We start from the raw sequence: 27,270 nt of genomic DNA, 5'->3' as shown, positions 1-27,270 counted from the left end.
AGAGTGTTCACCAGCGCCACCCTCGTCCATAGCGTGCTACGTCCACCGCTATGGACGAGGGTGGCGCTGGTGAACACTCTCAAGGTTCGCTTACACGCAAAACATAAATACCCACGAAAGCAGCAGATTGGACAGCCGTCGCCGTAGCTCAGTTGGTAAGAGCACCGGACGCGATATTCGGAGGTCGTGGGTTCGGATCCCACCGGCGGCATGGTTGCTTTTCCTGCTGGTTTATAATTAATTTTCTTTAAAACCATTTGATTGGCATTAAATTAATAAAAAAAAATAGATAACATTCCCCTATGCACCTTAGTTTCGTTGACAGTTGGCCTCCTTAATATGTTTGATAAACGAGCCCCTTATTTCACTTGCCTTGTCTGCTAATAGCTTAACGGGGGTCTCGGTTCTGGCAGTCTTGATGCCACAGGTAGTATAAGAGGGCTCTCGCACAGTTTCCGCCCTCACCGTTAGATGACGTTCTACGTCACAGTTGCGGTATTACAGGACGTGCTACGTCCACCGCTATGGACGAGGGTGGCGCTGGTGAACACTCTCAAGGTTCGCTTACACGCAAAACATAAATACCCACGAAAGCAGCAGATTGGACAGCCGTCGCCGTAGCTCAGTTGGTAAGAGCACCGGACGCGATATTCGGAGGTCGTGGGTTCGGATCCCACCGGTGGCATGGTTGTTTTTTCTGCTGGTTTATAAGTAATTTTCTTTAAAACCAATTGATTGGCATTAAAATTAATAAAAAAAAATAGAAAACATTCCCCTATGCACCTTAGTTTCGTTGACTGTTGGCCTCCTTAATATGTTTGATAAACGAGCCCCTTATTTCACTTGCCTTGTCTGCTAATAGCTTAACGGGGGTCTCGGTTCTGGCAGTCTTGATGCCATATGTAGTATAAGAGGGCTCTCGCACAGTTTCCGCCCTCACCGTTAGATGACGTTCTACGTCACAGTTGCGGTATTACAGGACGTGCTACGTCCACCGCTATGGACGAGGGTGGCGCTGGTGAACACTCTCAAGGTTCGCTTACACGCAAAACATAAATACCCACGAAAGCAGCAGATTGGACAGCCGTCGCCGTAGCTCAGTTGGTAAGAGCACCGGATGCGATATTCGGAGGTCGTGGGTTCGGATCCCACCGGCGGCATGGTTGTTTTTTCTGCTGGTTTATAAGTAATTTTCTTTAAAACCAATTGATTGGCATTAAAATTAATAAAAAAAATAGAAAACATTCCCCTATGCACCTTAGTTTCGTTGACTGTTGGCCTCCTTAATATGTTTGATAAACGAGCCCCTTATTTCACTTGCCTTGTCTGCTAATAGCTTAACGGGGGTCTCGGTTCTGGCAGTCTTGATGCCATAGGTAGTATAAGAGGGCTCTCGCACAGTTTCCGCCCTCACCGTTAGATGACGTTCTACGTCACAGTTGCGGTATTACAGGACGTGCTACGTCCACCGCTATGGACGAGGGTGGCGCTGGTGAACACTCTCAAGGTTCGCTTACACGCAAAACATAAATACCCACGAAAGCAGCAGATTGGACAGCCGTCGCCGTAGCTCAGTTGGTAAGAGCACCGGACGCGATATTCGGAGGTCGTGGGTTCGGATCCCACCGGCGGCATGGTTGTTTTTTCTGCTGGTTTATAAGTAATTTTCTTTAAAACCAATTGATTGGCATTAAAATTAATAAAAAAAATAGAAAACATTCCCCTATGCACCTTAGTTTCGTTGACTGTTGGCCTCCTTAATATGTTTGATAAACGAGCCCCTTATTTCACTTGCCTTGTCTGCTAATAGCTTAACGGGGGTCTCGGTTCTGGCAGTCTTGATGCCATAGGTAGTATAAGAGGGCTCTCGCACAGTTTCCGCCCTCACCGTTAGATGACGTTCTACGTCACAGTTGCGGTATTACAGGACGTGCTACGTCCACCGCTATGGACGAGGGTGGCGCTGGTGAACACTCTCAAGGTTCGCTTACACGCAAAACATAAATACCCACGAAAGCAGCAGATTGGACAGCCGTCGCCGTAGCTCAGTTGGTAAGAGCACCGGACGCGATATTCGGAGGTCGTGGGTTCGGATCCCACCGGCGGCATGGTTGTTTTTTCTGCTGGTTTATAAGTAATTTTCTTTAAAACCAATTGATTGGCATTAAAATTAATAAAAAAAATAGAAAACATTCCCCTATGCACCTTAGTTTCGTTGACTGTCGGCCTCCTTAATATGTTTGATAAACGAGCCCCTTATTTCACTTGCCTTGTCTGCTAATAGCTTAACGGGGGTCTCGGTTCTGGCAGTCTTGATGCCATAGGTAGTATAAGAGGGCTCTCGCACAGTTTCCGCCCTCACCGTTAGATGACGTTCTACGTCAAAGTTGCGGTATTACAGGACGTGCTACGTCCACCGCTATGGACGAGGGTGGCGCTGGTGAACACTCTCAAGGTTCGCTTACACGCAAAACATAAATACCCACGAAAGCAGCAGATTGGACAGCCGTCGCCGTAGCTCAGTTGGTAAGAGCACCGGACGCGATATTCGGAGGTCGTGGGTTCGGATCCCACCGGCGGCATGGTTGTTTTTTCTGCTGGTTTATAAGTAATTTTCATTAAAACCAATTGATTGGCATTAAAATTAATAAAAAAAATAGAAAACATTCCCCTATGCACCTTAGTTTCGTTGACTGTTGGCCTCCTTAATATGTTTGATAAACGAGCCCCTTATTTCACTTGCCTTGTCTGCTAATAGCTTAACGGGGGTCTCGGTTCTGGCAGTCTTGATGCCATATGTAGTATAAGAGGGCTCTCGCACAGTTTCCGCCCTCACCGTTAGATGACGTTCTACGCCACAGTTGCGGTATTACAGGACGTGCTACGTCCACCGCTATGGACGAGGGTGGCGCTGGTGAACACTCTCAAGGTTCGCTTACACGCAAAACATAAATACCCACGAAAGCAGCAGATTGGACAGCCGTCGCCGTAGCTCAGTTGGTAAGAGCACCGGACGCGATATTCGGAGGTCGTGGGTTCGGATCCCACCGGCGGCATGGTTGTTTTTTCTGCTGGTTTATAAGTAATTTTCTTTAAAACCAATTCATTGGCATTAAAATTAATAAAAAAAATAGAAAACATTCCCCTATGCACCTTAGTTTCGTTGACTGTTGGCCTCCTTAATATGTTTGATAAACGAGCCCCTTATTTCACTTGCCTTGTCTGCTAATAGCTTAACGGGGGTCTCGGTTCTGGCAGTCTTGATGCCATAGGTAGTATAAGAGGGCTCTCGCACAGTTTCCGCCCTCACCGTTAGATGACGTTCTACGTCACAGTTGCGGTATTACAGGACGTGCTACGTCCACCGCTATGGACGAGGGTGGCGCTGGTGAACACTCTCAAGGTTCGCTTACACGCAAAACATAAATACCCACGAAAGCAGCAGATTGGACAGCCGTCGCCGTAGCTCAGTTGGTAAGAGCACCGGACGCGATATTCGGAGGTCGTAGGTTCGGATCCCACCGGCGGCATGGTTGTTTTTTCTGCTGGTTTATAAGTAATTTTCTTTAAAACCAATTGATTGGCATTAAAATTAATAAAAAAAATAGGAAACATTCCCCTATGCACCTTAGTTTCGTTGACTGTTGGCCTCCTTAATATGTTTGATAAACGAGCCCCTTATTTCACTTGCCTTGTCTGCTAATAGCTTAACGGGGGTCTCGGTTCTGGCAGTCTTGATGCCATAGGTAGTATAAGAGGGCTCTCGCACAGTTTCCGCCCTTACCGTTAGATGACGTTCTACGTCACAGTTGCGGTATTACAGGACGTGCTACGTCCACCGCTATGGACGAGGGTGGCGCTGGTGAACACTCTCAAGGTTCGCTTACACGCAAAACATAAATACCCACGAAAGCAGCAGATTGGACAGCCGTCGCCGTAGCTCAGTTGGTAAGAGCACCGGACGCGATATTCGGAGGTCGTGGGTTCGGATCCCACCGGCGGCATGGTTGTTTTTTCTGCTGGTTTATAAGTAATTTTCTTTAAAACCAATTGATTGGCATTAAAATTAATAAAAAAAATAGAAAACATTCCCCTATGCACCTTAGTTTCGTTGACTGTTGGCCTCCTTAATATGTTTGATAAACGAGCCCCTTATTTCACTTGCCTTGTCTGCTAATAGCTTAACGGGGGTCTCGGTTCTGGCAGTCTTGATGCCATAGGTAGTATAAGAGGGCTCTCGCACAGTTTCCGCCCTCACCGTTAGATGACGTTCTACGTCACAGTTGCGGTATTACAGGACGTGCTACGTCCACCGCTATGGACGAGGGTGGCGCTGGTGAACACTCTCAAGGTTCGCTTACACGCAAAACATAAATACCCACGAAAGCAGCAGATTGGACAGCCGTCGCCGTAGCTCAGTTGGTAAGAGCACCGGACGCGATATTCGGAGGTCGTGGGTTCGGATCCCACCGGCGGCATGGTTGTTTTTTCTGCTGGTTTATAAGTAATTTTCTTTAAAACCAATTGATTGGCATTAAAATTAATAAAAAAAATAGAAAACATTCCCCTATGCACCTTAGTTTCGTTGACTGTTGGCCTCCTTAATATGTTTGATAAACGAGCCCCTTATTTCACTTGCCTTGTCTGCTAATAGCTTAACGGGGGTCTCGGTTCTGGCAGTCTTGATGCCATAGGTAGTATAAGAGGGCTCTCGCACAGTTTCCGCCCTCACCGTTAGATGACGTTCTACGTCACAGTTGCGGTATTACAGGACGTGCTACGTCCACCGCTATGGACGAGGGTGGCGCTGGTGAACACTCTCAAGGTTCGCTTACACGCAAAACATAAATACCCACGAAAGCAGCAGATTGGACAGCCGTCGCCGTAGCTCAGTTGGTAAGAGCACCGGACGCGATATTCGGAGGTCGTGGGTTCGGATCCCACCGGCGGCATGGTTGTTTTTTCTGCTGGTTTATAAGTAATTTTCTTTAAAACCAATTGATTGGCATTAAAATTAATAAAAAAATAGAAAACATTCCCCTATGCACCTTAGTTTCGTTGACTGTTGGCCTCCTTAATATGTTTGATAAACGAGCCCCTTATTTCACTTGCCTTGTCTGCTAATAGCTTAACGGGGGTCTCGGTTCTGGCAGTCTTGATGCCATAGGTAGTATAAGAGGGCTCTCGCACAGTTTCCGCCCTCACCGTTAGATGACGTTCTACGTCAAAGTTGCGGTATTACAGGACGTGCTACGTCCACCGCTATGGACGAGGGTGGCGCTGGTGAACACTCTCAAGGTTCGCTTACACGCAAAACATAAATACCCACGAAAGCAGCAGATTGGACAGCCGTCGCCGTAGCTCAGTTGGTAAGAGCACCGGACGCGATATTCGGAGGTCGTGGGTTCGGATCCCACCGGCGGCATGGTTGTTTTTTCTGCTGGTTTATAAGTAATTTTCATTAAAACCAATTGATTGGCATTAAAATTAATAAAAAAAATAGAAAACATTCCCCTATGCACCTTAGTTTCGTTGACTGTTGGCCTCCTTAATATGTTTGATAAACGAGCCCCTTATTTCACTTGCCTTGTCTGCTAATAGCTTAACGGGGGTCTCGGTTCTGGCAGTCTTGATGCCATATGTAGTATAAGAGGGCTCTCGCACAGTTTCCGCCCTCACCGTTAGATGACGTTCTACGCCACAGTTGCGGTATTACAGGACGTGCTACGTCCACCGCTATGGACGAGGGTGGCGCTGGTGAACACTCTCAAGGTTCGCTTACACGCAAAACATAAATACCCACGAAAGCAGCAGATTGGACAGCCGTCGCCGTAGCTCAGTTGGTAAGAGCACCGGACGCGATATTCGGAGGTCGTGGGTTCGGATCCCACCGGCGGCATGGTTGTTTTTTCTGCTGGTTTATAAGTAATTTTCTTTAAAACCAATTCATTGGCATTAAAATTAATAAAAAAAATAGAAAACATTCCCCTATGCACCTTAGTTTCGTTGACTGTTGGCCTCCTTAATATGTTTGATAAACGAGCCCCTTATTTCACTTGCCTTGTCTGCTAATAGCTTAACGGGGGTCTCGGTTCTGGCAGTCTTGATGCCATAGGTAGTATAAGAGGGCTCTCGCACAGTTTCCGCCCTCACCGTTAGATGACGTTCTACGTCACAGTTGCGGTATTACAGGACGTGCTACGTCCACCGCTATGGACGAGGGTGGCGCTGGTGAACACTCTCAAGGTTCGCTTACACGCAAAACATAAATACCCACGAAAGCAGCAGATTGGACAGCCGTCGCCGTAGCTCAGTTGGTAAGAGCACCGGACGCGATATTCGGAGGTCGTAGGTTCGGATCCCACCGGCGGCATGGTTGTTTTTTCTGCTGGTTTATAAGTAATTTTCTTTAAAACCAATTGATTGGCATTAAAATTAATAAAAAAAATAGGAAACATTCCCCTATGCACCTTAGTTTCGTTGACTGTTGGCCTCCTTAATATGTTTGATAAACGAGCCCCTTATTTCACTTGCCTTGTCTGCTAATAGCTTAACGGGGGTCTCGGTTCTGGCAGTCTTGATGCCATAGGTAGTATAAGAGGGCTCTCGCACAGTTTCCGCCCTTACCGTTAGATGACGTTCTACGTCACAGTTGCGGTATTACAGGACGTGCTACGTCCACCGCTATGGACGAGGGTGGCGCTGGTGAACACTCTCAAGGTTCGCTTACACGCAAAACATAAATACCCACGAAAGCAGCAGATTGGACAGCCGTCGCCGTAGCTCAGTTGGTAAGAGCACCGGACGCGATATTCGGAGGTCGTGGGTTCGGATCCCACCGGCGGCATGGTTGTTTTTTCTGCTGGTTTATAAGTAATTTTCTTTAAAACCAATTGATTGGCATTAAAATTAATAAAAAAAATAGAAAACATTCCCCTATGCACCTTAGTTTCGTTGACTGTTGGCCTCCTTAATATGTTTGATAAACGAGCCCCTTATTTCACTTGCCTTGTCTGCTAATAGCTTAACGGGGGTCTCGGTTCTGGCAGTCTTGATGCCATAGGTAGTATAAGAGGGCTCTCGCACAGTTTCCGCCCTCACCGTTAGATGACGTTCTACGTCACAGTTGCGGTATTACAGGACGTGCTACGTCCACCGCTATGGACGAGGGTGGCGCTGGTGAACACTCTCAAGGTTCGCTTACACGCAAAACATAAATACCCACGAAAGCAGCAGATTGGACAGCCGTCGCCGTAGCTCAGTTGGTAAGAGCACCGGACGCGATATTCGGAGGTCGTGGGTTCGGATCCCACCGGCGGCATGGTTGTTTTTTCTGCTGGTTTATAAGTATTTTCTTTAAAACCAATTGATTAGCATTAAAATTAATAAAAAAAAATAGAAAACATTCCCCTATGCACCTTAGTTTCGTTGACTGTTGGCCTCCTTAATATGTTTGATAAACGAGCCCCTTATTTCACTTGCCTTGTCTGCTAATAGCTTAACGGGGGTCTCGGTTCTGGCAGTCTTGATGCCATAGGTAGTATAAGAGGGCTCTCGCACAGTTTCCGCCCTCACCGTTAGATGACGTTCTACGTCACAGTTGCGGTATTACAGGACGTGCTACGTCCACCGCTATGGACGAGGGTGGCGCTGGTGAACACTCTCAAGGTTCGCTTACACGCAAAACATAAATACCCACGAAAGCAGCAGATTGGACAGCCGTCGCCGTAGCTCAGTTGGTAAGAGCACCGGACGCGATATTCGGAGGTCGTGGGTTCGGATCCCACCGGCGGCATGGTTGTTTTTTCTGCTGGTTTATAAGTAATTTTCTTTAAAACCAATTGATTGGCATTAAAATTAATAAAAAAAATAGAAAACATTCCCCTATGCACCTTAGTTTCGTTGACTGTTGGCCTCCTTAATATGTTTGATAAACGAGCCCCTTATTTCACTTGCCTTGTCTGCTAATAGCTTAACGGGGGTCTCGGTTCTGGCAGTCTTGATGCCATAGGTAGTATAAGAGGGCTCTCGCACAGTTTCCGCCCTCACCGTTAGATGACGTTCTACGTCACAGTTGCGGTATTACAGGACGTGCTACGTCCACCGCTATGGACGAGGGTGGCGCTGGTGAACACTCTCAAGGTTCGCTTACACGCAAAACATAAATACCCACGAAAGCAGCAGATTGGACAGCCGTCGCCGTAGCTCAGTTGGTAAGAGCACCGGACGCGATATTCGGAGGTCGTGGGTTCGGATCCCACCGGCGGCATGGTTGTTGTTTCTGCTGGTTTATAAGTAATTTTCTTTAAAACCAATTCATTGGCATTAAAATTAATAAAAAAAATAGAAAACATTCCCCTATGCACCTTAGTTTCGTTGACTGTTGGCCTCCTTAATATGTTTGATAAACGAGCCCCTTATTTCACTTGCCTTGTCTGCTAATAGCTTAACGGGGGTCTCGGTTCTGGCAGTCTTGATGCCATAGGTAGTATAAGAGGGCTCTCGCACAGTTTCCGCCCTCACCGTTAGATGACGTTCTACGTCACAGTTGCGGTATTACAGGACGTGCTACGTCCACCGCTATGGACGAGGGTGGCGCTGGTGAACACTCTCAAGGTTCGCTTACACGCAAAACATAAATACCCACGAAAGCAGCAGATTGGACAGCCGTCGCCGTAGCTCAGTTGGTAAGAGCACCGGACGCGATATTCGGAGGTCGTAGGTTCGGATCCCACCGGCGGCATGGTTGTTTTTTCTGCTGGTTTATAAGTAATTTTCTTTAAAACCAATTGATTGGCATTAAAATTAATAAAAAAAATAGAAAACATTCCCCTATGCACCTTAGTTTCGTTGACTGTTGGCCTCCTTAATATATATATATATATATATATATATATATATATATATATATATATATATATATATATATATATATATATATATATATATTAAAAGATTAATTACTCCATCCTCCACATCCAGTGTGCCCAGTATGTCCCACACATACTCTTGATTAACGTTTTAACGTTGTCGTAGGCTCCCCTAATATCCAGAAATGCTAGCCATTGGGGCCTGTGTTCCTTTTCAGCAATCTCTATACACTGTGTCAATGAAAACAGATTGTCCTTCAACCTCCTTTGTTTCCGGAAGCAATTTTGCAGCTCTCCTAGCACCCCCTCGTTCTCCACCCAAGTTTGAAGTCTGTCTTTTATAATTCTTTCTTTGATTTTTTCTGTCATCCTTGTTCCTATTTGTTTCATTGCTTCATCCCCTTCTAGTCTAATGCCCTGATCTGAAACAAATAACTTTGCTCTAGCCTAGTCGTATCACTCTTTGTATTTATATGTTTCCAGAATTTCTGAGCTGCTTTTCTATCCTTTTTATTTACTTTTGACATCCACTGGGCACCCTTTCTTCTAATTTTCTAATTAATCAAATAGGATGCTTCCTTTCTACACATTATGAAGGTATCCCATTTTCTCTCTACTTCAGCTTCAGGTTCCCCGCTCTTCTTGGAATATCTGTGTTCTCTGGAAGCTTCATGACGTTTCTCTATCCCCTTCTTGACCTCCTCATTCCACCAACTCTTGGGTTTGCGTCCTTTCCCTTCTGGCTTGACTCGCACCTTAGCTAGCTCTAGCTCAAGTAATCGAGTTAATTTGGTATAAGTCCATTCTGTTTCATTATCCTCAAAAATTTCTTTCTCAATTTTTTAGCTGCTGCATCCAATTGCGTTTATGAGTACAAATTCCCCTCTGATTGTTTAGCTCGCTTAAATCCTACATTGGTTTCCCTTCTGAAACTCAACTTGATACGTTTGTGGTCACTACCTAGACTTCGGGAAGCATGTTAATCTATGCTCATTACCCCTATCCTATTATACATCCTCTGTGACATTAGTGCATAATGTATCGTCGAGTGCAGACTCCCCGTCTCCCATGTTGTGAGCCCTTCACACTTCTCGGTACTGTTGCATACAACTAAATCATGCCTGTCACACATATCCAGCAGCATGCTTCCTGTCGAATCTGTGTACCTATCCAGGTCTTCTATATGTGCATTCATGTCGCCTAAAATAATTATCTCGCCTGTCCTGCTAGCTTATCAATGTCATCCTAACTCATCAAAAGCCGAGCTACAGGAAGAACTACCTGGTGACAAAAAGCGGAACCAGGCACTAAAAAAAGAAACTGCTTTATTTTCCGCCGCACTTCAAAAAAATATTTTTGCTCGTAAACATTTTATACGACATGAATTTAAAGACATACGTTGTTTTTGAACAGATGTTCGTTAATTTTGTTATTTCTGCGCACTTGCTCCCAAACGCAAGGAGTTGTTCAATATGTTTACCGCAACCAGCTCGCGCAAAAGGCAGAAATCTGCATCTACGCTAAACCTTTTTCGGGGTTTGCGACTAGAGACGCCTGTGCGTCCTGCGGAGGTTGCGGCACATGCGACAGCGTCTGTTGATCCGGCCGCCATGTTGAACTAGCAAGCAATCGCAAGACAAGATGGCTGTGCGTGAGCGACGCTCATCGCGCCGTTCCGCGCTCCGCTAGCACTGCGTACGAGTGGAGCGGAAGTGCCGGTCCGCTCGCGCGCTCCCGTCTGAGGCCCGTTTCGCATGCATGCGATTTTCTCCCGCGACGCTGCGAATTCTGTCGGTCTCCAACTGGAGAGGGCCGTCTGTCTAGTCGCAGACGGCTTGCGACAGAGTTCCGTTCGGTTGGAATTCATTCGCAGTGCCGCTGTGTTCGCTCTGCGACTGACCAACGTGGAGAGCCCAGACGGCGTGCGACGTGGGATCACGTGGGATCTGTTGCCGCGGTGGAAGCAAAACTTTTTTTCTAATCAAAACATGCGAAATATTCCCTTGCATCTAAAAATACGCTGGTCATAAAATCATCAACACATTCCGTGTGACGTTTCTGTCGCGTTTAAAATGGGTTGCCTATGAAAACCTTGCCTGCCCCACCGACCCAATTCGCTGTGTCGGTGTTGCATGTGAAAGCAGTGACTGAAAATCGCACTGCGGCGTCACCGCCTAGGCCGACTGTTTTCGTTCGAGTTGCAGCATGTGAAACGGTCCTGAGCGTTTGGCGCATGCTAAGTAGCGCTCCCGCTTGCCGGCTGACGAGAGCGGAAGCGCAAATACGCACTGCTAAAACTGTACATTACTACGGGTAACGGCTTAATTGTGTTTGAAACGAAACAGTGATGGCGATTGTTTGACATGAGAAGGCAGGTTATTCTGAATAAGCAAAAATTCAAAAAGAGTCATGTGCTTCCCGCAGTGAGAACGGTTGCAATGAAAAAACAGTTGACTCTGGCAAATCTTGTTTGACTAGTACTGATGAGCGCCTGCCTGTTGATTGCATTGGAGGGCATGGCATTGCGCATAGCTCTGAAAACTAGGACGCTGAGATCAAAAGTAATTATGAAGCGATTGATAAAATGTTTTGATCGTGAAGAAGTGAGAGTGCGTCACCGCAGTATGAACTGTAAGTTATTATGCGTGTGGCCTGGTTTTGAAGATGTTGAGTTAGATTCGATGTGTGTTTCTCCACGATGCGACGTAGGAAGTAAAATTACTGTGAATGATCGCGTAGTGAATGGACAGTAAATGTAATTTTGCTGCGAAAACGACCAGCTTATAGTAAAGTTCTAATACCGAAAGCAGATTTTTGTTTTATGCCCGACATGTGCTTAGTGCGTCTAAGAGCCGCTCCGATGGCTCAGTGGTCATGGCGCTCGGCTGCTGACCGATCGCTGCCTAGGAGGTCGAATTCGATGGAGGTAAAATACTAGAGGCCTGTGCAGCGTGCGATGTTGGCGTACGTTAGAGAACCTCAGGTGGTCGAAATAATCCGGAGCCCTCACCTACAGCGTCCCTCATAGCCTAAGTCGCTTTAGGACCTTAAAGCCTGCCAAACGTAAACCAGTGCATATAATACTTTCGTCTAAGGTGACGGCAAAAAAAAAAGTGCAATGAGCAGGTGTTTCAATGGAACGCGAGTTCAAAGTGAGTGATGGAATGTGTGCTGGAGCCTTGCGAATGGAGTTAAATGCCATGAATGTTGTATTGGGAAGGTTAATTCGTAAGCAGTTTCGATGATATCAGAATAAATTATTATTAAAACCAGTAGAGAGCTTTATTTTCAATGAGTTAATAGACTCATCAGTAGCTAATGTATAGTAGCATCAGCGGGGTAGAGGAAGAGTTATATTTTAGCGAGGCAGGTTGGTATATCAATAATATGAATTCATAATAGGAGCGGGGTGAGAACGGAACCATGAGCTAGACGTGTATTAATAGTTTAAAGTTAGAGAGCATATTAGAAATAAACGCAGCCTCTCAGGTTCGGCATAAAGATATGCGATCAGGCGAACCCTTTAATATCGTTATGGTGAAGCCGGTAAGCCCATGCCGTAGTTGTCTAATTCCAAAGCAGTAATTTTAATTTCCTGGCAGTGATTAGAGACAAGCAAAATGATTGTGGGCCACGAAAGGAAGGTGAAAGACAGGCGTCGACTGGACGCTGGATAAGGCCACAGAAGAAAGTGTTGGACGTGTGCGCAGTCTCAAAAGGACGGACGTGAACTGCTCCTGACGCTGTGCTTATGTTATCAATGTGCACATCATGCGTTTATCTGCTTTAGAAAGTGTTGATTATTTCGCTTTTCTTTCTGGAGTTCATTTCCCAGCTGCTAGATTTTAGATTGTTACGAAGACAATTTGGATTCTTACTCCGATTTTGGGCTCTTACGTAGTTGACGCTGAAATTAATTTTGTATAACCCTTTGTATAACCCATCCAATGCAGCGCTGTAAATCTGCTCAGCAAATGTGTCTTGGCATCCACGTCACCTCATTAAGCCCAATTTCAACGACAGCGCAGTCAGCTCAGATTACGACCATTGCGCTGGCCTTAGGCGCTCTCCATTACCATTATCAAGCCGACCCAAGCCTATAATGTTATCGAACTATTTGGACCATAACAGCTGGTCATCAGTGTTCGATATGAATTCCTTCGAATTACTGGCCACAGATATGCAACGGGCGAAACGAGGGCTATACGATACATTTAGCGAATACCCGAGGCTGAAAATGCGACAAGAAACGTGGAACCGAGTCTCGAGGCAATCATGCCAGCGACATACGCATGCCTTCTTTCTGTCGTTCTTCAGCACTTTTTTACTCTCCATTAACCCTGCAAACAGAGAACAGCAGGCAACAGAGCTCCTTGCATACGTATGACGTCCGAAACTTTGTGCCTATTATTTTGTCCGGGTTGAGAGCCGGGTTCTGGCAAGGCACAATGATTACTGACCATCAAGGCGCAAGATCTCCTGAGCGCTTTATTTGGGCTCCTAAATTAAACGGTTTCCTCTATTCTTTATTTCTTCAATGGAGCCCTGAGCTCACTTATTTCACCGTAAAGTCCAGTCTGAGGTGTCTGATCTCAAGGAGTTTCTGTTATCATCGTACAGAGGCAGGAAAGCAATAATGTTTATATTCGAGCTTAAAAAACTCATACGAAATTTTTTTATGACTATATGTACTCTGGAAATATACCTTTTGCTAATATAGTTGAGCTGGTACCATCTCGACTAGAGAAACCGCAGAAAGCATAGGCAAAAAAGTACGCATTTTTATTTTTAGAGCTGTCGCCTTGTTGCCAAAACGTAATGACGTTACTTTAACGCGGCGGCCAACGTAGCCGACAAGACACGAGGTAACCGCCGCAATACTGACTGGTAGAAGGCCAGGGGAGAGAAGCGCAGGAGTAATGCGAGAGTACGTTCTGATCTTCGTGCAGACAATAACTGATAACTGCAAAAGAAACTGCGATGGCATACGTTGTTTATCTAACAGAAAAACGCAGCAATAATCAGATAGATTAACCTTTGGCGCAGTTTGACCAAGCAGCCGCTGACGTCAGGCAAAGATAAGACTGATGTATAGAGACAGCAGAATCCACCTTAACTTAATTCTCAGCACAAGCTTCTGACAGCAAAAAAAAAATGTGGATATTCTTTCTCATGGCTACCTATGATTTCAGCAATAATGCAGCACTTGTTGGGAAAAAAAGTGTTTGACTGTTCGATGCTGAACGCCTGCCTCCGCTGCTCCTTTCAGAGGGCGTCCAGGGACGAGATAACCATGGTCGAAGTGGGGCCTGTGCGAGAGGTGGTTCTGGACTGCCGCCACCTGCAGGAGGACCGGGGCGGCGACGACCCGGGGCTGCTAAAGGTCCTCTCCGAAGACGGCTACGCGCCTCGCGACCGCATGGTCGGCTGGTCGTGCGTGTTCCTGGCCGTCGGTGCCTTCTTTCTGGCCGGCGGAGGAGTCATGCTGGCGCTTTCGCTCAAGCTGGAGCCTCGCCGGAGCAGCCTGGCCGGCTACTACGATGTGCCCACCACGATCGTGGGCGCCGCGCTGCTCGGCCTGGCCGCAGCGTGCTTATTGCTGGCACTCGTCAAGGCCTGCTGGCACCGACACCTCTGACCGAATGCCGCGCCTGCCGCTCGCGGAAGCAGTACTGGGGCGCCACCACGTTGACAAACAGCTGCTGTTATCAGCGAAAAACGGTGAATTGCGCGAAATCAGAATGTGTGACGCACAGAAAGTCACACAGCATATCCCCTGTATTGCCTAAAAAATTGTCTGAGAATGCCCTTTGGACGGTGCATACGAACGCGTCACTGGTGTAACCGCGAACCTTCGAATTCTTGAAGCAAGAAACCATGAGCAAGTTTGGTGAATCGACGCGGATAACGAAGAATTACCTAAAACTCAGTGCGCGGCACCCTTCGGCAAAAATTGGTCCACTGTGTCGGACCATCCTTAAGAACAGCTCCACACCTGGTGCAGCCGACTAAGAAGGTGCGGCAACGTCTGTGAAGACTGATTTGCATGACTGCTGCAGATGACAGGGAAAAAAACATGCGGCACTGAAACTCATTCCAACGTGCATATTCAAGCACCGTCCGCCATTCAAGAACGACCTGCGAAGGCATAACTACGCCCTCCCACACGCACGTGTCATGCGGCGAATCGGGCCTCACAAGCGTCACAAGGAGCAACCAATTCACTTCATTCCTTCAGAGCTGGAAGACGGCGATCTTTCCTCTGACCTCAGCCGTGCGCAATCTTCGAACGATTACTGTTATATGTGCTTCTCGAGGAAGACAATCGTACTTGTGCATTTGTGTGTGTTTTGGACCTCAACGCGTGAGTGAAAGAAATTGTGTGTGAAGAACAATGAAAGTGAACTGAATTCTTTGAAATGAAATTCTTTGAGGTTTTAGATGCATACCACATAAGAAAAAGAGGAAAAGGTTGTCTCAGCGATACATCTGCAATCCTTTTTAAAGCCGAGATTTCATGTCTTGAACGGTTTCGTCGATCGCGCGTGAGATTTCTTTCTGCGCATGCCTAGATTTTTTGTATATTTGCTCGCATTTCGAAGAATAAAGTCAGATGAAGTTAACGCTTGTCCTACGTCGTTCTTCTGCTGTTTGGGAGTTTTTTCGGCGCTACTGTTTTCCTTCCTCGAGTACAGTGAACCATCTAGCCCAAATAGAAGTTCTACTTACCCGTGTAACTAGCATTGGTAGTAAAGAAGGTGCATCCAATGCCACACTGAAATGAAGCTGTTTTTGTTTATTTCCCGTACCATTATAAGTTTAAAGAAGCCAGATTAAACAATTTAGTTACGGTTATGTGTGAAATAGAAAAGGAAGGTCTGTAGTTGAAGTTTTCGTATATACTTGAGCGCTTTTTTCATCACACTGTATATACGACCATGTTGCATTAAACGGTTGCCGATATCAAAATTCATCTGTTTGGGTTAGTAGTCCAATGGATCGCCAATTATTTAACCAACCGTCGCCAGTTCGTGCAACTCGGCGACCGCGCTTCAGATACTCCCCCAATCCTTTCCGGTGTAGCACAGGGCTCTGTTTTAGCCCCAATTCTCTTCGTTCTCTTCATAAACGACATTGCTGACGAGGTAGAAGCGAAACTGAGGTTGTACGCAGATGATTGCGTACTATATAGAGAAATAAAAAGCCAAATAGACCAAATAAGCTTAAACAATGATTTTGGCAAGATAGCAGAATGGTGTTCGAAGTGTCAAATGGCTCTTAACTTAGACAAAACAGCTTCTATGACTATAAGGAAAAAAAATTCAAACTTAGCTTTCCTTACGACTATAGCAGCACTACATTCAAAACAGTCACTGGGCATAAATACTTAGGCATTATTATATCAGCCAATATGGGGTGGACAACTCGCAGTAGATCACATAACAAACAAAGCGATGCGTAAGCTCATGTTTCTGAAACGAGCCCTGCGGTATTCTACGAAAGAAGCCAAGCTTTCGGCGTATACTACTATCATTCGCCCAATACTAGAATACGCAAACGTCGCGTGGTTCCCGAATACGCAAGATAACATACCTACGATTGAGGCTGTCCAGCGAAAAAGTGTGCGCTTTATCTGCAATAGATACAAGCGCACTGATTCTCCGACGCAGGTGCTATATGAGACTGGGCTTGACGCGCTAGCTAGTCGTGTGACGCTTCACCGTCTGAAGCTTCTGTCCATGAATTTACATAAAAAACTTAAAGTCGATTCTGCTACATACAGTACCCTGAACACTTCCAGAGAAACACGTCACAAAAATGAACTCGCCATAAAAGAATATTTCTGCGCAAATAATACCTTTATGTTCTCCTTTTTTCTGCGAGCTGTGCGGGAGTGAAACTCACTTGATGATTCAGTGATTGTACAGCCAACTACTGAGAAATATTTGGGGCTAGCTGGCAAAAGTGTATTGTCAGGAAAGAAACTGTGATTGTTATTTACTTTTCTAACCTTTTTGGGAATTTTCCATGTGTTTATATTTCCATGCATTTGTATATTCAATGTATCTATTTGTATTCCTCGCGATCATTTATGAAGAGAAAAGGTGATGATTATTTATGGGTTATCTTTGTATTGCCTTTTCGAATGCCTATTCTTATTGTCCCCATAACCATCACTGTCCTTTTTGCATACTTGAAATAGTGTTTATGCCTGGTCGACTGTTTGTCTGCGGCCAGAACCCACTGCTGTAAAAATCCCTGAAACAGGGATTGCCAGTATTGATAAATAAATAAATAAATAAATAAATAAATAAATAATGAGGGGCGTACCTCTCATGCGCACCAGACAAACTTTATTTTATCCACGCTTGAATTAGCAAAAATCCTCATGGCAACGACAGCATGACAGCATGACAGCATGGCAACGAGGTGGCGCAAATCTCAAAGCCGTGAAGTAATTTTTTGGAGTGACCTGGGGCAAATTTTTGGAAATGAACTGGGTCGGATTTGGAAGAGGCAGAGTTGCGCGTTGTTTCTAGCGTTCCAGAGCTGCCTCGCGCCAGATGTGCAAAGGATCGCTGTAATAGCTGCTGCACGGACAGAGTCACCGTACGCCGACAGCCGCCTCGGCTTAATGGACGCAACATGCGGTCACTCCTTCAAAGACAGAGACGGCCTGTTTGAGTTACAACGCTGTCCGGATATCGGTGGGGCGCTAGCTGGTCGACAGGTCTGGGAAAGTTGAGTCTCATGAGAACGCGTGTCCGAGCTTGAAATTGCGCACAGCGATAAGGGCCCCTACGAAGTCCGATAACAGCCCTATTTCCGGGACGACGGCAAAGTTGAGGGTCTTCGGGGAAACCGATCGCACGTGCCGGCATGATAGCATGTGTTTTTTTTCTTTTTCTTCTGCGAGGGAGACGGTTCGTGCCAGTACTGTCAAAGATGTCGGGCGGAGTACGCCACCCAGTGGACCAATCGTTCTGTGGTTCCTTTTAAGATTGTAGGTTTATGGACGTGAATTTGTACTTGTACTTCTATTTATTCTTTAAGTAGAGGGTTATGAACCTTACCGAAATTGGAGGGCGGGTCACATGATTGAAGAAACCAATCATGTTCGGAGTTAAACATGGATGGGCGCTACCGAATGTGGGCCAGGCCCATAGGTCTTTAAACCGGGCTCCGGAGCCCGGAAAAGGGTTCTGGATTACGGTCAGATGTTATGCATCTTCGGCTATGCCGAGTAGGGGCCTCCCCTGTTGTTAGCCAGTGCCACCTTCTGTTCAACGTTTTTGCCGCTTAGCATGTCTCTAGTGCCTAAACTTGTATGTAATGTAAGGTTCTGTACATAATAAAACTTCAAATTGTACTGCCTTAATCCCTGCACCTTAAATAATCAGCGGTTAATAGTTGTACATTATGTACTACAAATTTATTATATATATATATATATATATATATATATATATATATATATATATATATATATATATATATATATATATATATATATATATATATATATATATATATATATATATACAGAGGGAGCCAACAGTCACCGAAACCAAGGTGCATAGGGGTGCACACACACACACACACACACACACACACACACACACACACACACACACACACACACACACACACACACACACACACACACACACACACACACATATATATATAGCAGATATGGGGACGGAAAGAGGTGCTCGTTATGGCAGATGAAAGAAGATGGAAGAAGTCACCAAAACCAAGGAGCATAGGGGGTGTCATTTTTTAATTTGCTGTTTTCATGTATAGGAGATTAATAACAGCAGAAGAAAAACAACCACATGCCGCCTATGGGATCCGAACCCACGACTTCCGAATTTCGTGTCCGGTGCGCTACGAGCTGCGCTACGCCGACGGCTGTCCAATCTTCTGATTTCGGGGGTATTTATGTGTAGTGTAAGCGAACCTTGAGAGTGTTCACCAGCGCCACCCTCGTTCATAGCGGCGGACGTATTACGTCCTGCATTACCGCGAGTGCCACGTTGGAACGTGGTCGAACGGTGAGGGCGGAAGCTGTGCGATAACCCTCTTATGCTAATTATTTCATCAAGGCTGCAAGATTCGAGGTTCTCCATGAACTATTAAGCAGATAAGGGGATGTAAAGAGGTGCTCGTTATGACATACATAAAGGAAGCCAACAAGCACCGATACCAAGGAGCATAGGGGATGCCTGTTTTAATTTGCAGTTTTCATGAAAAAAAAAGAAAACATGGTTAGGCCTGGCTAAACATGGAGACGTGCAGACCTATGCCTAGGCTGGCTACCAGACACCCCTCACACGGTTGGCAATGTCGACCGGATGATCAGACTCGGCCCGACGTCTACGAGTACCCGCTGTCGAGGACGTAAGCTCCGGCTGACTTGCTCCGTCCATAGCGATACACTGGACAGGCAGCGCGCGGCTGCAGCTGCTGCGAGTCGCGCAGTAGAGGCGCGGCCATAAGTATACGAAGCGCGCTATTCCGTGCTAAGTGCAATCGCGCCTTCCCTGCCCGAGATAGACACATTGTTTATCCATGATGAAACGCACTAACGTCCACTACCAGCATGCACATACCATAGCTTGCACTTTAAATTACACAACGTGTGAGAAATATTAGAAGACAATAGCGTGCTCCGCTTCTCTCCGCACATGTGCGTCACGTGATTACTTACGCAGCTCCGCTTCTGCTGTACAAGGTCATTCGTGCAGACATAGCGACATCGGCGCAGCTAGGCTAGTAAAGCTTTCGCTTTTAAAAACAACATGCCGCCGGCGGAATCCGAACCCAAGACCTCCGAATTTGGCGTTCGATGGTTTCGCGTCCCTCAATAAACTATTAGCGTGTGAACAAGGTTGCCGAGGGCCTCGAGTGTAGCAGTCTTCATGCTATAGGTAGCATAAAAGGGTTATCGCACTGCTGCCGCCCTTACCGCTAGATCACGTTCCTACGTGGCACTTGCTGTAATACGAGAAGCACTACATCCGCCGCTATGAACGAAGGTGGCGCTGGTGAACACTCTCAAATTTCGGCTACACTGCACATAAATACCCGCGAAAGCAAAAGATGAGACAGCCGTCGCCCTAGCTCAGTTCGTAGAGCACCGAACGCGAAATTTGGAGGTCGTGGGTTCGGATCCCACCGGGCGGCATGGTTGTCTTTTTTCTGCTGCTTTTAATATTCTCCCACTGATTAAAAATACAAATAAAAACGGGCAGCCGCTATGCACCTTGCTTTCGGTGACTGTTCCGTCATATATATATATATATATATATATATATATATATATATATATATATATATATATATATATATATATATATATATATATATATCTTCACTCTAAATTGATCTCCTTTTCATTTATATATATATATATATATATATATATATATATATATATATATATATATATATATATATATATATATATATATATATATATTAGCGATCCACCTTCTTTAACAGCAATCACTATTTAGTAATCTGCATGTTCCCCGATAGAGCAATTGTCACTTGTTCAATTGTATGGTGTTCAATTGGCGTAACATGTGGATGTACTCCTCAAGAATGCAGATACGTGTACACAGTACTCTGTTAGTAACTTTCCCTTGGCTTTCCTTGAATGTGTTTACCGACTTGCGTTTCATTCCCCTGTGTGTATTCCTCAGAATTTATGGGTTGTTTTGCCTGACTCTCATTCGTTAGGAACGATAAGGATAAACCGGCTAACGTTGAGCCTCAAGCTACATCCAATTCGGAGGTGCCTCGCACTTCTCTGGAACGGTGATAATGACACTTGATACAACAGGTGTATCAAGTCAGCATATTTGAGTTTTTATTTCTATACATTTGGTTCCGACATTCCTTCATCGCAGCACAAGTTGGCTGGAAACGTTTATGGATTCTCATGGCTGCAGTTGAGAATGAGGCATACTCTGCTTGGATGTCGCCCGGCGGGAATAAAAAACGACTAACTTTGTTTTCTGGACACGACGCAGTTCATTCCTCATGTGTATCGTGGTCTTAGCCACGCAACGAGGCCGCCACACGGTTTCATTTCGCGATCAAAGGTGAAGTCGTATGAAGCGCACGTGACACACGCCTGCACATTTTCTGACACGGTAGACAGTTGCAGGAACAGCTGCAGTGAGTCCTTGACCTGGTTCTTGACAGCGTTTTCTTTTTGCCTGTCACCATTTATGAATGCGGAAGCATGAGCTGCCGTTGGTGACACCTCACTTCATTTTTTTTTTTTTTGCAACTTGACAGGATGTTGTGCAGAATAAGTGACTGCTTTTCCTGCTTTCTTCCTACTTTTTAAACGCGATTGTGCATCGCTTCGCTGCTATCAGTCTGCATTGAAACGTGCAAAGCATGCCGGTATACTACGTGGACCTGCTGTTCTTATGAAGCAGGCAACGGGGCTTGGTACCTGTTGCACGAGAAGTCCAACCGACCCACCCACACGCAGTTGTGTGTGTGTTTTTTGGCGCTACTGTATTCCTTCCTCGAAGGGTTACACAGAAGCAGCTGGTACGATGCATATACCCACTAGAAATTATAAACACACAGCTTACAATTTAAACCACGAAAACAATGCACAGCATTGCATACTTAACAGTAAATATTTACCACAAAAAAGCATTAGCATCAGCAGTACCGCATCTTTACGTGAGTGCCATAATATACATCAGAAACAAATGCTATATATGACGCTGTTTCTTTTTTTTTCTTCAGCCAATTCTACTTTTGGTTTGGATTGCTATATCATTTTTGTCATGCTGTAATCCTAAGTCGTCTTGGTTTCGCAACTGATGCCGAAATAATTTTGGCAACGCTAACTGGAGCCACTAAAATTGACATCAGGGCTAACACGTTAAGGCGCTCTTCACCTGTTCGGTTCCGAAGGTATATATGTTTCAACCCTCTTCAATGTAGAGAAACTGCGTTCTGCAGTGGCGGTTGTCACTGATATCGCTCTTAAAATCTTCCGGAGTGTATGAACTTCCAGAAATAGGACCTTGTCGCTGTTCATTAACGCGTCAGTGGCGTCTGCTCTACTCATCTTGCTTTCATTTTGATTTCCACACCTGCCACTCTCCACTTAGCGCAGGGATGCGCGTTGTCTGCATGTCCTGTATGTAAAATTCAAAAGCGGGCTGCACGGACACAAAGTTCCCTTTAGAGACATGTGTTAGCAGAACAAACTGAAAACTACTTAAAGTTGCCCTCTGGGTTCCAAAGCGGCGCCCAAGAGAAGCTCTCAGATCGTCCATGCAAGGAATAAATGTCGCCAGCCTATAGCATTCCTCAGTTGAACTCGAAGGATAATTAGCCCGATGCTTGTGAGTGCCAGCCACTCGCGGCCTTTCCGAGCTGACGCCAAAATCAGCCGCTGTCTTTTGACATACAGAGAATGCCTTGTGAAACTCCTCGTCAGAATTAGCCCCCATTCTTTCCAGCCTGCACAAAACGAGGCCTACGTAGTCTAACGCGACGTTCATGCCAATCGACGTGCTCTGCAAATACTCGGACAAGTGATGCGTTAGGCTTAAGAAAGTGAAAAGTGACGCAAACAGTTAGACAAATGACGAACTTAAATGAGCATACTTGATGGATGAGGGCAGACGCGGTGGAAGCGCTTATTGCGTCACGGCAGGCTTCCATGAGCTCTTCTAGTGCGGCGACTATCTGAGGCAGTGCCTTACTAAACAATGAGACCACCTCGTGGCTTTCCACCCACCTCCAACCGGAGCGGGAGGAACCCGTAGCTTCCCACTTCCACCCGGAGCGGCCAGTGCGCAACGAGAAGTCGTCCAAAGAAGAGGTGTGTCAGCTTGTCTGTTGAATATACCCACTGTGTTTGTAATCGTTCTTCGGTCTTGTCCACGCGTGATTTATCCGTTGTTATTCAAACCCAAAAGTTCGAAGTGAATTAAATCAGTATTATCATTAACACTGTTGTTTTCTGGGAGCTCGCGGTCTTATTAGCGAACGCTTCCAAGCCATGGCGAGCAGCTGCGAATATGTGTCAAGTGTGGGGACTGATATGGCGGTGGTTTAGAAATCCGTGCTAGGTTAGCGGGGGTCAGAAAAAAATGCGAGACGGTTTGACTCCGCCAAAAACTCAGTATTGGGCGAACGAGCTCACCAAAAGTCGCGTGATAAAGTCTCATTTCTATAATTGGTTTTTGTTGAAAGGAAATGGCGCAGTACCTGTCTCATATATCGTTGGACAGCTGAACCGCGCCGTAAGGGAAGGGATAAAGGAGGTAGTGAAAGAAGAAATGAAGAAAGAGGTGCCGTAGTGGAGGGCTCCGGAATAATTTCGACCACCTGGGAATCTTTAACGTGCACTGAAATCGCACAGCACACGGGCGCCTTAGCGTTTTTCCTCCATAAAAACGCAGCCGCCTCGGTCGGGTTCGAACCCGGGAACTCCGGATCAGATTGCTTTTCAAGACACCGCGCTCATTTTTTGTGTATTTAATCATCACCCAGTGGGGCTCACTGCAGCCACAACAGAATGTTTTTCAAGCCTGGCTTTTACGATAGGACAAAGGGAAGAAACTTCCACTTAGGTAAAAAAACAGCCGTCTCGAGACGGCCAACCGAACAACTGAGGAAGAACTGGCAGGTCGCTAACATCACAGTAGCACTTCGAGCAAAATCCGCCTCCAGTTGAGTAGGTTTGTCTCAGACAGTGTTTGGTCGAGAGGCTTCAAGAGTTTAAAGATCTCCGGCCGTTAGACCTGACTGGATGAAGGTTACTGATACTTTTAAAAAAATGGCGGTGGTTTAGTTCTGGTTAAGCCTGGAGTGACGCGATAGCTACAGCTGGCCGAGTGGAACTTGGTCACGTGACCAGCCACGTGACGAATCACGTGATCAGCCACGGCACCACGCCGCCGGCAGCTGCTGCGCACCACGTGACCAGCCACGTGACAGCGTGGCGGCGCAGCCACGGCGCAGCCACAGGATGGAAGTGCAGCCATAGGGTGGCAGCGCAGCCACAGGGTGGCGGCGCCGCCACGCTGAAGGCTGAAAGAATAAAAAAGAAGATACAAAGGAATGCATTGCTGCACGCGGTCAACAACGCAAGTAAGATGCAGAACACTTGACGGAATAGCAACTGCTCTCATTGAGTAGCCAAGGACAACCCAAAGAAAAGAAATGAGGCATTCAACAGTTCATCCCAACCTGCTCAAGCACCATTAGGCGTAGGCAAATAAAAAAACGGTTATAGCAGGTCAAAGAACTTTTTGACACGACAAATCATGCAGAAACAAAATCGAAACAAGGGCCATATAAACGTCAACTGAAAAATAAAACAAGAGACAGGAAACCAAAATACTGGCCTCGGCATTAAGTGCAAGCATTAAATGTATAGCTCAAGTTGCACTGCCCACAGCTGAGCCAGCTTCCGTTCTTCGAACGAGGAAGCTCGCCTTCGCCGCTTGAGGAAGCGGAGGCTTTTTTTTTTCTTTTTGCGACCTGATATATTTCTTTCCACGTGTTCTGGCCCCAATGCGGTACCCAACATCTCCTGTTGTTTCAGGCGCCAAATGCGTAGCAATTGGCGCCATTTGTTTACTTCTGCGTTGTTTATTATTCGACCGAACCTAAACCACCGTTTCAATTAATCGCTTCCCCTGCGCAAGTCGCGCCATGCGTTTATTTGAGGCTTATTTTAGTGTCTATGTACATATAGTCAGAGATATGCCGAATACGAACTGCCTACGCATCTTTTTTCATCACGAGTATGCTGACATGTTGCGGCATCACGTGTGGCATCCGTGCAACGCTTTACAGAAGCGATGTCACGGAAGTACTCGACGCAGCAGGCGGTTCTTTAGCTGCCACTATGGCCTAGCCCTGGAGTGGCAGGGCAACGGTTGTGTGCGTGAAATGATGTGCGCTCAACTGTACGGACGACGGCGCGGCGAGGCCTCGCAGTGAGAGCACGCACGAAACACAAATTAGCCTACGTAGGAGTAAAAAAGGAGTAAACTCTCCTCTGGCGAAGTTCGCTTTTAAAAGCCGCGCATGCTGGCCAAGCTGTGAGGTAGTTGACCGTCATACGGAATGCTAATTCGTGACAAAGGTAACAAATTCCCGCTTCAAAACATGCCAAGTTCTGCAGCAATTGCGAATATTTTAACCGAGGTTTAACTCTCCTCTTTTTGCTAACCCATTGTTAACTGCATAAAGTCACTATACATTTCAATAGGAATATGAATGTCTTCTTTGCCAAGTGTAAGCATTCCGTGTATTTAGTGATCGAAATCTAGGCCGGGTCTGGGGCAGCATAACCCACTCTTAAAAGGAAGTACGCTAGAGGAGAGCCTACATCGTTTTTACTGCCACATAGTCTTATTAATGTGCGGTGAGGAACCGGTCACCAACCCAGATGGCCCTGAGGGTATACCACTGCGCATAGTGTCGCCATAGCAGCCTTTGTATCCGTATCGCTGCGCTTGGCTGTATGGCAATGAGCTGTTGTCTGCCTTATTATATGAATGCTGAGAACCATGTTGCAGGCCCATCCTTTGTTCCTGTAACTGACATTTTATCTGCCGCGCGTTGTGCACTTCTCACCCGACGGATGACGATGACGAGAGTCGCAGCACAAGGCAAAGTTCAGACGTTCCCGGAGCTCGGGAGCCTGGAGGAGGTCCTAAGCGGCTTCACCGACCCCTGACATACATATGCCAATCTAAGAAAACATTTGTGGTCATCATGCCCCTCTCCCCTCTCCCAAAGTGCTGCTATGTGCAACGCTGAATTTGCATGGCCTTCGGAGGTGAAACTCCGCCGACTTTTCCACAGCAAGTCTCTTGATTTTGTAGCAGTCCACGAGACGAAAACTAAGAGTAAGGAGGAAACCGAGAAGACACAGCATCCCTTTTCTAAAGGTTCTTCCTTATCCTGCCTTGCCTTATAATATCGACAGCGGAGGGTGGTTATTAAGCTGCGATTTAACGGTAACGGAGTGGATTCCAAGAGGAGGCAAGCGTAGCAGGGGTCGGCAGAAGGTTATGCGGGCGAATGAGATTAAGAAGTTTGCAGGCGTAGGCTGGGCGCAGCTGGAAAAAAGGACAGGGTTAATTGGAGAGACATTGGAGCGGCCTTTGCCCTGCAGTGGGTGTAGTCAGGCTGATGATGATGATGATTCTGCTCTACTGGAAGCTATAATGATATATCAATGTTTATGCGTTATTAAACGCATAAACAAAACGCTTAGTGACATATATACAAAGAGTTAAAAACTATTGTTAATATAAAGTGCAGGAATGTCAATAGTCTGAGTATATTTATGATGAAATTACTGAACTGGGGCATTTTAAAAGTAAGCTTTAAATGTAAGCAGCAAGAAAATACGCTTTAAAAGTAAGTAGCAAGAAAATCCTAGCAACACACTCCTGTAACAAGAATACCGAGAAGTTAGAAACAAGATAACTTCAAAAATTAGGCTCGCTAGAATGCTCTATCCTTTGGATAGATTCTCTGCATGCCGAAACGATATAAGAAGGACGTGAAACCTGGTAAATGAAGCAGTAGGCAGGCCTGCCCATAAGGATTTTGATAAAGCAATGCAAGAAGCATACCTTTAATGCAGTTAGCAAATGCACTTAACAAATATATCGTTGACTGTGTGAAAAAAGCGCACCACCCTGCATTTTTTTACATGTTAAAAGCAGCGTTGCCCTCTGTATACCTTGTATAATTTTCCCTTCCATTAGTTTTTTATTTTTCCCTCTAGCTTCCTGACGTTATTCTTTTACAAATGCATGTGTACTGACTGCATTGGCTTTAGGTTTGTAACGCTTGATTTCTCTCATGCTGACGAACTTTTATTTCTTCCATGTCACATAAGCAATGTATAACGATATCCTTGATGACTAGGCTGTGCAAAAAAAAAACAAGAAAAACCGTTAGATGACCTCGTCCTGGTTTTTTTTATGTTTCAATGCTTAACCGACTGCCCTACCCCTCACACAAGCGACAACGCTGAAGTGGGCCAGCTTGTAATTGTGTACAAGACTGGAAATAAACACTTATTCCATTCTATTCTAACGCATCAGAACACGTCGATCTGCTTGAATACATGGCTGGCATACTCTACTGTTACCGGCACGTCCTGCTAGTGGGAGTCTAATTGTGTATGTGACACGAGATATCAAGCCACACCGATAATGTCAAGTTGAACATGGTCCAATTAGTCTGACGTCACCGAACTCACTGGATGATCAGAGGAATAACCAGTGCTTGCTGGCGAGGCTGACATGATGAGGAATGTGGTAGTAATGCTCACAAAGGCATCAGTGGAGAATGGTTGCTACGTGTTACAGACGAC

The 27,270-nt window shown here is 45.9% G+C and overlaps 1 protein-coding gene across 1 annotated transcript in view; it reads left to right on the top strand.

Moving 5' to 3' along the window:
- LOC144124646 (uncharacterized) overlaps window positions 1–15,493 on the top strand; it is a 42,859-nt gene extending 27,366 nt beyond the window's left edge. The window contains exon 2 of the mRNA XM_077657452.1: window positions 14,140–15,493. Within this exon, the coding sequence (XP_077513578.1) occupies window positions 14,140–14,508 (369 nt within the window). The 3' untranslated portion in view covers window positions 14,509–15,493. The remainder of the gene's footprint in view (window positions 1–14,139) is intronic.
- The last annotated feature ends 11,777 nt before the right edge of the window (window positions 15,494–27,270 follow it).

The sequence above is a fragment of the Amblyomma americanum genome, chromosome 3, assembly GCF_052857255.1.
Source record: "Amblyomma americanum isolate KBUSLIRL-KWMA chromosome 3, ASM5285725v1, whole genome shotgun sequence".
In the NCBI taxonomy this organism is placed as follows: domain Eukaryota; kingdom Metazoa; phylum Arthropoda; class Arachnida; order Ixodida; family Ixodidae; genus Amblyomma; species Amblyomma americanum.
This window is presented reverse-complemented; position numbering and strand designations above follow the sequence as displayed.